This window comes from Rutidosis leptorrhynchoides, chromosome 7, assembly GCF_046630445.1.
Source record: "Rutidosis leptorrhynchoides isolate AG116_Rl617_1_P2 chromosome 7, CSIRO_AGI_Rlap_v1, whole genome shotgun sequence".
NCBI lineage: Eukaryota > Viridiplantae > Streptophyta > Magnoliopsida > Asterales > Asteraceae > Rutidosis > Rutidosis leptorrhynchoides.
The window spans coordinates 95896628-95909585 of NC_092339.1; the positions used below are offsets into that span (position 1 = coordinate 95896628).

Consider the following 12958-nt stretch of genomic DNA (forward strand, 5'->3'; position numbering starts at 1 on the left):
GGATCACTACGTACCGACCCGACCCGCTTACTATCCTCCACACCAGCCCGAGATGAGACCACCATATACTCTCTACGACCCTAACCAGGCCTACCAGTACACCTATCACCAACCATGGAACCCGGACGACAACATGAACTGGAACCCCTATCCAGATTGATATAGTCCCAGTTGGTGATTTCTATGATTTTTATCTTTTTATTATTTTTATTTATTTATGTTTAAACATATGATATTGTGATACATTAATGTATTGTTTAATATTTTTATTATTTTGTACTAGTATTTCATATTTGATTTGAAAGTGGGATTTTAAGTCCCATTTCAAATTACCATGCATGTTTATATTTGTATTGTATGTATATTGTCAATTGTACACAACAGGGTAAAACAACGCATTTTCAAAGACTGACATTAAGCTCAGCAAAAGCTACTAATTTTGACGACAAAACGAAAAACAAATGTGATGTAACAACAAGACGGAATGAACAAATGATGTGCATCATTTATCATTCAACAAACAAACGCCAATATGTTTGGAAACTTTGGTAAAATTTAATCATTTTTCTACGCTAATCACCCTCAATAATTTAAATTATTACTGATTTTTTGCAAATGAGGGCATTGCAAGATCTTAAGTGTGGGAAGGGGTTAAATTCTTTCGGATTTTTAAAATTTTAACTTAAACACTTGGTTACCATTAAAAATACTAGTAAAGCAGTAGTTGTGTTAGAATCTAGTGCTCTCTGATAATAAAGAACAGCCCTAGTCTTATATACTGACTACCAATTCTAGTAAATTTTTTTATAATTTTCAATTAAATGAATTCAAAATCATGTTTATACATATTTATGAAAGATAAAACTAGGTGTTAACACCGAAATTATTGTTACCTCGGAAAGGACATAAATTGAGAAACAAACCAAAATGTTAGAATTCATTTAAAATGGAATAGAAGGCAATAAAAAGGAAAATAAAAGCCAAGTGTGGGAAAAATTTACCAAGTTATTTAAAAACATATATCACATATTTTTGTACAAATAATTGAAGATACTTTTGTTTTGGACAAAATTAACCGTTTTACCCGGTAAATTGTAAGATATTTGAAAGAAAGATGGATCTACACGATGAATCAATTCCATCATTAAAAGGAAGTAAAGTCTTCTGAAAAAGAAACGCGCTTCTTGATTTAGGTCAGGAAGTTGTCGTCCAGACCAGTTGTAGAGTCTACGAAAAACCTTGAAAAGTTTTCTCGAAAATCAGCTGGAAATCCACGGACCTCAGCATCAAACAGGGTCGCCAAGTGGTCAGACTTATCCTAACCATGAGAGGATCTGTCTCGTAAAATGGGGAGGACGCCGTGCAAATTAGCTTGATAAGACTAATGAATCAGACCCCCAGAAAGGATAATCTCCTTAAAGATTAAAAATCAGCTTTTAAGCCTGATATTACTCAATCCTTGAGATTGACTTTAAAGATTGAGAATTACAAACTCATGGAATTCGATGATATCTAAACTCGAGCTTGAACGAGAAAATATTTTGATCAAAATTACAAACCTATTTGTTTTCTGAAAAACCCATTTTTAATGCGTTCATTACCATTGAACGTAAAATCCTAGGAATTCACCTGGAATTTATTAGGTCACCTGAACCAAATCGGGTGTCAACCGTAAGAACGGTGGTTGCATAGCATGGTCGAAGACAGGACCTTGTGCCAAACCGAAAAATTATAAGGGTGAGCTTTACTATTGCTCCTACAAAGGATAGTAATTGCATCCGACACGTTATAGACCATAATTAAAAGTATGTCAGGGGACATTGCTTTAACAGTTGCTTGTTCAACGCTTTCCTTTACAACCGGACGTTAGTTTACCGAAAGGTAATATACGGAGCAAGTATACTGGACGTGTTGCTTTCCTAATACAAGGTTAGCAAGTGGGTGACACAAAATCGCAAGTTTTGAGCTAAAATTTTCAAATCTGAAACCCACCAAACCCATAAAAACAATTTGCAAACACCGGTGAAGGGTTATTCCGGAAAACTTATCTAGGGTAAAAGCTAGATTTAATTTTCAAAAGATCAAATATTTTCATAAAGATCCAATTTCCTTAAGGGATCCAAATTTTATAGTCTTGTGGGACTTTAAACCACATCGTTACTACCATTGTTTATACCGCCGCATAGAAATCACTGATGTACAAAGTGTGAAGAATAAAGAAGTGATTCTAGTATTTTTATTTCAAGACTATATTGTTTGAGGACAAGCAACGCTCAAGTGTGGAAATATTTGATAATGCTAAAACTGAACATATATTTAATAGCATTATCCCTCAAGAAAGACAAGCTTTTAGTTGCAACTGTTCTATTTATAAGTGATATTCGTTTAAATAATAAAAAGTGAAGACAAAAGACAGATTCGACGAATTGAAGACGCAAACGACCAAAAAGCTCAAAATTACAAAATACAATCAAAGTGGTTCCAATTATTGATAAGAAACGTTTCAAAATTACAAGAGTACAAGACGCGAAACGCAAAGTACAAGATATTAAATTATACGCAAGGACGTTCGAAAATCCGGAACCGGGACCAAAGTCAACTCTCAACGCTCGACGCAACGGACCTAAAATTACAAGTCAACTATGCACATGAATATAATATAATATATAATTAATTCTTAAAATTAATATATATATTATATTATATATTATAAACGTCGGCAAGCTAGGAAACAAGCTCTTGTGAGCTGGTAAAAGGGGCCATGCGATCGCATGGCCTGGAAGAACAAATTCCATGCGATCGCATGGCAGTAGGTGGCTGGCCACATCCTATAAATTTCGCAGTTTGGTGATCAGTTTTATATATCTTTTTTCTCATCTCTCACTCGTATAATATATATATATATATATATATATATATATATATATATATATATATATATATATATATATATATATATATATATATATATATATATTATAATTTTAATTTTAATTCTAATAATAAGGGTATGTTAATGAATGTTGTAAGGGTATAAGTCGAAATTCTGTCCGTGTAACGCTACGCTATTATTAATCATTGTAAGTTATGTTTAACCTTTTTAATTTAATGTCTCGTAGCTAAGTTATTATTATGCTTATTTAATGCCGAAGTAATCGTGATGTTGGGCTAAATATTAAAATTGGGTAATTGGGCTTTGTACCATAATTGGGGTTTGGATAAAAGAACGACACTTGTAGAAATTAGACTATGGGCTATTAATGGGTTTTATATTAACTAAATGATACCTTGTTGATTTAATATATAGACTTATAATTTGACGTATTTATATATAACCACATACGCTTGACTGGGTACGGTGGGCGGGATATCTATAAATACCAATAATTGTTCATTTTACCGGACACGGGACTGGATTAATAGTTAATAGACTTGTTGAAATAGGGGTGGATTACATTCAAGGGTAATTGGTGTAATTGTTAACAAAGTAGTAAAACCTTGGATTACACGCAGTCGATAACCTGGTGTATTCATTAAACAAAGTATTAAGACCTTGTTACAATTCGAATCCCTAATTAGTTGGAATATTTGACTACGGGAATAAGAATAACTTGACGAAGACTCTCACACTTTATGATTATGACTGATGGACTATTATGGACAAATCCGTATGGACATATCAAATAATCCAGGACAAAGGACAATTAACCCATGGGAATAAACTAAAATCAACACGTCAAACATCATGATTACGGAAGTTTAAATAAACATAATTCCTTTATATATTTCATATTTAATTGCACTTTTAATTATCGCACTTTTATTTATTGTCATTTTATTTAATTGCATTTTTAATTATCGTACTCTTTAATTATCACAATTTTATTTTATCGCACTTTTATTTATCGCAATTTCATCATCGTTATTTACTTTACGCTTTAAATTAAGTTATATTTATTTTTAATATTTTACATTAGGTTTTAACTGCGACTAAAGTTTTAAAAATCGACAAACCGGTCATTAAACGGTAAAAACTCCCTTTTTATAATAATAATATTACTTATATATTTTTGTATTTTTACAAATATAGTTTTTAAAAATATAGCGTTAAGCTTGTTTAAAAGATCCCTGTGGAACGAACTGGACTTACTAAAAACTACACTACTGTACGATTAGGTACACTGCCTATAAGTGTTGTAGCAAGGTTTAGGTATATCCATTCTATAAATAAATAAATATCTTGTGTAAAATTGTATCGTATTTAATAGTATTTCCTTGTAAAATAGTTTTTATACACCACCTCGCACACACCAATACGCAACATTAAAACAATGAACTCACCAACATTTGTGTTGACACTTTTAAGCATGTTTATTCTCAGGTTCCTAGAAGTCTTTCGCTGTTTGCTTATATGTGATACAAGCTATGTGCATGGAGTCATACATACTTTATTCGAGAAAATGTTGAATTCACAAAATCATCACCATGTATCTTATTTTGACTGCGTTATCAACGGATGTAGTATTGTAAACTATTAATTACGGTGATTGTCTACATGTAGAAATCATCAAACGTCAAAAACCTTGGAATTTGATATTCAATTATGGTGTGCCTTTTCAAAAGAATGCAATATTTACAAAACGTATCATGTAGAGTTCATTACCTCACTTTGAAATCGATGATTGATGTATTTGTCCAAAGAGATTTGGAAGGATCGTCACACAAACCCTACATCTGCGCATAAAAGGTAGAGTCACACATAGTTTGTTCCTATACCATTGGATGCGGTCTTCTTCACCCCGATTTTACATTTACCTTGTTGACCAAGGAAACGATAAGATCATTATAATTTAGTTCCTTAATAAATGTAAGTTGGTTATGGAAAGGATTACGTTTAATTAAGGATAGAATCTTATTCAAACCCTAAATGCTAGCCTATAAATACATGACTCTAAAACTCTAAGAGGTATCACGTTTGGTACGTTACAAAGCATACTCGATCGAAAGAATAAGCATTCTTACGGCCATCAGGTTCTTCTAAGACTTTCAGTTATTTTCTACGAAGTATGAACCCTTCATGTCTTATGGCCACTTGACCTCGTATGGTAGGTCATTAATGGACTTACAGTCTGCTACCTTGTTAGAATCTTTACAATTTCGGAATGGGTTATCCGGATGTTTGAATGATGTATGTCAAAATAGGTTGTGGAATTGTCAACTTCCAATTTAAATAGGATGGGGTAACATAAAGTGAATCTTTTGAAACAAGTCAATAGTTCAAGGGATCATAATGTAAATGTAAACAAATGTGAAAGGGTCTCTGTAAGCTGAGCTGGCATGCTGATACGCTTTCTTTGTAGTGATACTTTCCTCAAATAAACAAATGTATATGCATATGTTACACGGATGTAATATGTATATGCATGAACCAATCTATCTTCTATCTATAATCTATAATCTATAATTACCAATTAAATGATTGTATGGGCAACTACATGTTTGTTTCCAAATTTTGTTCGTACTTTGATGTCGTCATTATTATTAAATTTATATATATAAATATCTATACATGCCTAATTTCAACTTGTTGAGTTGAGTGGGTAGAGATCCTCTATTATAACAGCTACTCCTACTACTTATTATTTCAATAATAAAATAAACATATTTGATCCTTTTTCTTGATTTACCATCATCAATTTATCAACTCAATTTTGGCAGAAAATTGGGATATATATTGAGCCGAAAGTGTTGTATTCCGACACTTCTGTTTGCTTTGCGTTTAGGAAAAGCAAAGCAAAGAAAAGATTGTGGAATTGGGGACTTGGAAAGATTATGGAAATAGCAAAGTTAGGTTTTTTATATAATATTGCTATGTTCTTTTAAGTACTTTTTTCAAAAATTCAAGATCCATTTGTTGCAAGTAAGTATTGATTCTTTTGTATATATCCACACTTAGTTACCTTAAACATACATAGATATTTCTAGTTTTGTTGGGTTTCACTTGAATACAAAGGGGTGCTTCATAGTTTTTTATAATATATTTGGTTACATATGATTGAATTTCAAGTGGGGTTTCAAAGTTTGTAGCTTTTTTTTGGATTTTGGTCTATTATTTGCCTGAGTTTGTTGTGGGCTCTGCAAGTATTATTGATTTTGACTAATTTTTGTTTTGATTGCAAGTGGGATTTTTTCAAGTTTACCATATTTTTGTAAGTTTATTGATTTATTTCAAGTGGGTTTTACAAAGTGTTAAAGAATAAAGCAAATTGTTAATCTTGAATTCAAGTGGGTTTTGCAAAAGTAAAGATTTTGATCAATTATTTTCTTGAATTTCAACTGGCTTTTGTAAGCTAATGTAGATTTTGGCCAGCTGATGCTTAAATTTCATCTGGGTTTTGCAAATATTAGCCCTTTGGCTGATTAGTTTATTATTTACCACAATTTAAGTGAATTTTGACATTTATGATCATTTTAGCCAGCAAGTCACTTAAAACCATTTGGGTTTAACAAAAAGTTTCATCCTTTAAAATGAACAGAGACATGGCAACATATGTTGAGCCACCAAATGGATTTAGGCAAATTGGGAAGCATTATTACACGATGTGGCAAACGTTGTTTGAAATTGATACCAAATACGTGCCAATTAAACCAATAGGGAGAGGTGCGTATGGAGTCGTATGTTCTTCAATCAATCGTGAAACAAACGAAAAGGTTGCCATCAAAAAGATCAATAATGTGTTTGGTAACCCCATTGATGCTGTTAGAACATTAAGAGAATTGAAGCTTCTTCGACATATTAGGCATGAAAATGTGATCGGATTAAAAGATGTTATGTTCCCAATCTACAGAAACAGCTTCAAAGATGTGTATCTTGTTTATGAGTTGATGGATACTGATCTTCATCATATTATCAAGTCTTCACAACCCCTTTCAAATGATCACTGCAAATTTTTCTTGTTTCAGGTATAAATCTCCATTCAATTTTCAAGTTATTTTTTTTACTATTATTTGCAAGAATGCTTCTATAGACAATCTTAGGTAGAGTATCGCCCATTAGAAATAATACTTAATTACTTTTTATATTTTGCAACATTAAAAGAATCAAATCATTTAGGGAGTGATCCGTACACACCAAAATTTATCCATACACCACTAGAACAGCTTAAGGTAGTACAGTATAACATTATAATGCATATTTTAGTAGTGTTCGGATATCACCCATTTTTTTAGAAGTGGCAACTTTAAGCCAGGTTAGCTTTATCTCTAATGGGTCAAAGTTATAATTGTAATAAACTGCAACATGTCAAATGGGTTGAATGCATTAAAAGTCCCCAATAATGTAGTTTAAAGGCATGAAACATCTTAATGACTAAATCAGTTAGAATATTTAGAATAATACATACTTGTAAAATGTAATCACACTTTCACCTCTACTTATAGAAGTATCTTGTAACTCAAATTAGCCCATTTTGACCCATTACCCAAAATGCTCTGGTTTTTATCTCTGTTTTTTTATTTTATTTTATTTTATTTATTTATTTTTATTCCATGTTTTTGTAACTATTCTTATGAATTAATCCATTTTTATTAAAAAAAAACAGTTGCTTCGAGGTCTAAAGTATCTTCATTCTGCTAATGTACTCCACCGTGACTTAAAGCCTGGAAATCTTTTAGTCAACGCAAATTGCGAGCTCAAAATATGTGATTTCGGGCTGGCTAGAACAAGCCAAGGTAGTGAACAATTTATGACCGAATACGTTGTCACACGTTGGTACCGTGCACCCGAGCTTCTCTTATGTTGTGACAACTATGGAACCTCAATCGACGTTTGGTCTGTTGGGTGCATCTTTGCTGAAATCCTGGGTCGAAAACCACTTTTCCCAGGGACCGAATGCCTAAACCAGTTAAGACTGATAATCAACATTTTAGGAAGTCAAAATGATGACAATATCGGATTTATTGATAACACGAAAGCTAGGAGGTTCATCAAAACGCTTCCTCATACTCGAGGGATCTCTCTTTCGTCTTTGTACCCGATGGCCGACCCGTTGGCTCTAGATTTGCTAAAAAAAATGCTCGTTTTTGACCCGACGAAGAGGATAACCGTTAGTGAGGCGTTACATCATCCGTATATGGTGGGCTTGTTTGACCCGAGTAAGAACCCGCCGGCACGAATGCCCATAAATTTGGATCTTGATGAGAATATGAGTGAAGAGATGATTAGAGAGGAGATGTTGAGGGAAATGTTGCATTATCATCCTGAGGCTGCTGCATATCCATATCCAATGATGATTCAAAGATAGCCAGCCAATGGATTGTTTCTATTTGTAGAAAGAGTTGTCAATTTTGTTGATTGAATTATGGCAATTAAAATGCTTGTAATTGTAAGTTATCCATAAACATTGTGGGATGTAACTTTGGTTATTCTTGTAATATATATACTATGGATTATATAATAATAATTAAATACGATTTCATACCGGGTGTGTTTGGCACAAGAACTTATGGGAGCTTATGAGAGCTTATGGAAGCTTAAGCTTATAATATTAATAAGCTTCAAGTAATAAGCTTTGTTTGGTAGACATATAAAGTAGAGCTTATGAAAATCATAAGCTATAGAAAAATAAGATACTTCTAGTAGCTTATGAAAAAAAGTAGAGCTTATGAACTGGAAAATAAGCTCCAGCTAGTTTACCAAACACTTATAAAAAATAATAAGCTCCAGCTACCATAAGCTTCAGCTCCAGCTCTAGCCCATAAGCTCCAGCTCTAGTTATAAGCTCCCGCTCCAGCTAGTTTCATCCAAACACACTCCTATTAAGTAAGTTTTGTTACTTATAAATTTATATTCTAATTAGTAGTGGACACTCATTCTATTTATCATGTTGAGTGGTATAAATATTTTTATTCATCAAGTTATTTAAACTTAAAAGGAAACATTTTTTTAACTTCATAACTACATTTCTAAAGTTTTTTTCCGTCAAGAAAACATTAAATTAAATAAAAATAGATCAAAATCTATAAGTATTACAAAATTGTGTTAGATTGGACAGTTTAACAGATAAATCATACGATCCATTTGACCTAAGGAGTGAAACTAAGCTCTATTACAATACATTTCTTTGCACAAGTATAAAACTATTAAAAACAAACTTGTGAAACAACGTATCAACAAGGATCTTATATTCCTAATTGTAGTGCAAAATCTACTTATTTAACACGGATTAGCCATTTTTAATTCCAATGCACAATCTTTGAATAATTGTGCATGGAAATAATTTTTAGAACAATGTATGTGAGTATAATTGACAATTATGTCTTGAATTACCATATGATGCACAATTCTGCGAACTTAAATATTGAATAGAAATGGGCATGATAAGTCTATTAACATAAAAACTGGTGATTAACAAATGTATTTGTTAGGTGCTCCGTAATAGATTGTTGGATCCTTAGCTCAACTACTATGACACCGAACCCACATCACATTGTCACGTCTAATTTTTAATTATCAATCATTTGCATTTAGTAATAGTGTGTACTAACTATCCCGAATTGGCATTCTATAGACAACATTTGGGCGTGGATCGACGGGGTACCCATAAATGGTAATAAAAGGCTCATCGTAAAAACTGTAATTTTTTCAACTTTGTGGACTATTTGGAGGCTACGAAACAACATTATCTTCAAAGATCGGGGCTTCCGGAAATCTCACGTATTCGACTCTATCGTGACGACGGCTTTTAATTGGTTATATGCTAGATATCGCAAAAATAGATGTAATTGGAACACTTGGATGATGTCTCCTTTGTCCTCTTTGTAATTTTTGTATTTTTTTTTCTTGTATATTTTCTAGCTTTTAGCTTTCTAATAAAAATTTCGTCGTTCGAAAAAAAAAAAAAAAAAATAGTGGGTACTAACTTGAATAATTAAATGGTCAAAGTAAATTTAAATTATATATATATTATATTAGGTTAAAAGTTACGATAAGAGAAGCGACATAATAACCCCAAACTAACTAGATGAGCATTTTTTTTTTTTTTTTTTTAAGGTCACTTCAAAGTACTTATCTTTTTATATTTGTTGTGATAATTATGATATTAATTATCTAGAGATAAATATTTGGTCAATGATCAATCTAAGAATAAAGGCATTGGTAACGCGTCATCTTGATTTTCAACTCAAAGTTCTACAAGAAATTTGAAGTTAAAAGTAAAAGAGTGATTCAGTGTTCAATTTAAAATTTGGATTGTTAAAAATTAAATAACTTATTATTATAATTATATTAATTATTATTAAACCATCACTAAATAGCCCAGTGGTTGGGCCCAGAGTTCCTTGCAAGAGGTTTCAAGTTCGAATCTCGTATGTGACGAATATTTAGTGGTGGCCAGGGATGGGTTGGAAACAGCCAGGGAGCAATCCTGCTGGCTGCGTACATCAGAATATGTGATCGGATTACTCGCCATCCCGAGTAGCCAGAACATGGAAAACCTTCTACATTTTACCTTTTTTTTTTTAATATTAATTATTAACCTTGTGTTGTAGTTCATGTTGGTAGTTGACTACCTCTCTTAGCGAGAGGTCAGGAGTTCGACTCTCGTGTGATGCAGCATGGGCAGCAGTTGGAGGCGGGTTATGCAACTGCGGGAGATGAGGTGATTTAGTCCCCCTGAATGATCTCGAACTGTTGTTTAAAAAAAATTATATTAGTTATTACAATATATTTTAATATTAGAATTAGATATTAATTAATTTTATACATTACTCCTACATGCTAAAACGCACCCCAAAACTTGTAGTTTTAGCTGATTTTTAATTTCGTTTTGAGTTTGCGTGCACACTACAACTGATCCCCTAACTTCGCCTTATTCTACACAACGACCCCTCAACTCTATACTTTTCGAGGGTAAAAAATGTAAATACATAATTTTATTAAAATAAAAGAAAATAATTCCACCCGAATTTTTAACGGGTCTTATCTTCTCGCTCGGTGCGAGTTAAATTTTAATGAGACCACCGTTCAACTCAAAAAAATCTAACGAACCCAACGGGACTAACTTTACGCGAAACGGACATCGTTAAAAAAACACTAAATATTTCGGGCTATCTTTCATACATATACATACACGTACAACACACAACCCAACCTATTAGATATATTAGGTACTAAACAACGTATATCCAAATTCGGTCGCGCGTTGAATACAACCGCAGCAACGCGCGGTCGAATTTTTTTCTAGTTCTAAACTATGAGCCGATTTATAAAGCAAATAACTTTTTTAAAAATAACGAAACTTTTATAACGAATGATAGCCATTTTTTTATTTCATTAAGACATCAGTTTGGATTGCTGTGTTGCCTATATTTATTTTGAATATCCATAATCCAACTCACGAAGGTCTATGCTAAAATACATTAAGGGAATATAGTGAAAATACCCTTAAAATTACGAAATTAGTAAAAATAATTAGTATATAGGGTAATACCCTCAAATACTATTTTGTTTAACCATATACCCTTAAAATTACGAAATTGTAAAAATGCTCAAGCACGACCAGTCTCAAGAATTTGGGGGCCTTGAACGAGGTGAAAAAAGGCCCTTATGCCCTAACGAATATTATAAACTATTTAAAAAAAAAAAAAACTCTTTCGACTTTGATATAATGCTAGTGGACTTTGATTTCTTTTATATATGGGTCATTTGATTGTTGTTTTTTGGCCTATTGTGCTTTATCTTCGTTGCTTCATTTGGGTTTTTCTAGTCCTCATACTTCTCAAATCTCCGATTATGTCTGTATATATATATAAAAAAATGGGCCCCAGAAAATCATGAAATCTGAGCAGTCAATCACTTTGCTCTCCCTTCGGGCATCCCCTGTGCTCATGCATCAGCAAAGCAGAGTCGTGCATGATGCTGTTCTATATCTTCAACTGCAAACGTAAACCTTCACCTACAAAACTCACCTCTATCAATTCTTTCCTCTTTCTTTTCACATAAAAAACCACAAATTCAACCTGACCTTTACCATTTTTTCCTACTCCGTATTTGTTTTCACATAAAAATATAATATATTAACAATGCTTTTGTAGTAAAGAAAAAATTAAAAAGGTATGATTATTGTTGAAGCAAAAAGTAGTTTAGTTAGCACATTTTCTCGAAGCTAAAGTATGTTAAAACGCAATAAACCTTCAACACAATTACTCTTCAACATCTGCATACTCAGAGCTTCGAAGTTTATGTACACCCATTTTCATTTCAACTTTCAAGAATCAATATACAAACTCTATCAAAAGCATTAGAAAATACCTATTTACACATTTCTTAATAATTAATACATTCACCAACAATTCTTCTTCTTCCATATCTAGACCTAACAACAATTACCAATATTATTACCAATCTTTAAATTCAAAATTTTACATATTATAATTAATGATTTCAAAAAAAGAAAAAAAAAAAAAAACGAAATTCTAGCAACTAAATTACCGAATATATGCCAGATCTGAACTTCAATGAATCAATTTGTTGAGAAAAATGGTCTCACTAATTCCTGGCACACGCTCAATGAAAGACAGTAAAGAAATAAAAAACAATCCACAACACAAGAATTTAACGTGGAACTTCAAAACAGGAGAAAAACCACGGACCCCCAAAGAGAGAAATTCAATATATCACATATTGTTACAATGACATAAACGACTCTCTTAAGTCAACTACACTCTCCAAAGTATTTAACTAATACAACTCTCAAACAAGAGTAAGAAAGAAAGAAATAATCAAATACTTAAAGTGTATTGATTGGTGCAAATTGGAATGAATCCTATGAGCTCCTTTTGTAACTAAAGATTTTACCTCCAACTTCTTCCACCCACCTATGTGAGACAACTTCATTTTATATTCAAAGAGGTTACTCCCTTTTCTTCCATCTACCAATATAGGACAAATAATCATATC

General features: G+C 32.3%; 1 protein-coding gene across 2 annotated transcripts; it reads left to right on the top strand.

Moving 5' to 3' along the window:
• Window positions 1-5656: 5656 nt before the first annotated feature.
• LOC139858722 (mitogen-activated protein kinase 7-like) lies at window positions 5657-8487 on the top strand. 2 transcript variants are annotated; one of them, XM_071847561.1, is made up of 3 exons: window positions 5657-5920; window positions 6537-6963; window positions 7602-8487. In XM_071847561.1, the coding sequence occupies exons 2-3, from the start codon at window positions 6541-6543 to the stop codon at window positions 8301-8303; spliced, it is 1125 nt and encodes a 374-aa protein (XP_071703662.1). In that variant the 5' UTR covers window positions 5657-5920; window positions 6537-6540; the 3' UTR covers window positions 8304-8487. The 2 variants fall into 2 exon arrangements, with proteins under 2 accessions (XP_071703662.1, XP_071703660.1); XM_071847559.1 differs by lacking the exon at window positions 5657-5920 and having other exon boundaries at window positions 6249-6963.
• Window positions 8488-12958: the final 4471 nt, after the last annotated feature.

Excerpts from the sequence above, each read along its gene's own strand:
- LOC139858722 (XM_071847559.1), top strand. The coding sequence starts at position 6,529 with ATGAACAGAGACATGGCAACATATGTTGAGCCACCAAATGGATTTAGG. Across the intron at positions 6,964-7,601 it reads GCAAATTTTTCTTGTTTCAG|TTGCTTCGAGGTCTAAAGTA; the intron begins GTATAAATCTCC and ends AAAAAAAAACAG.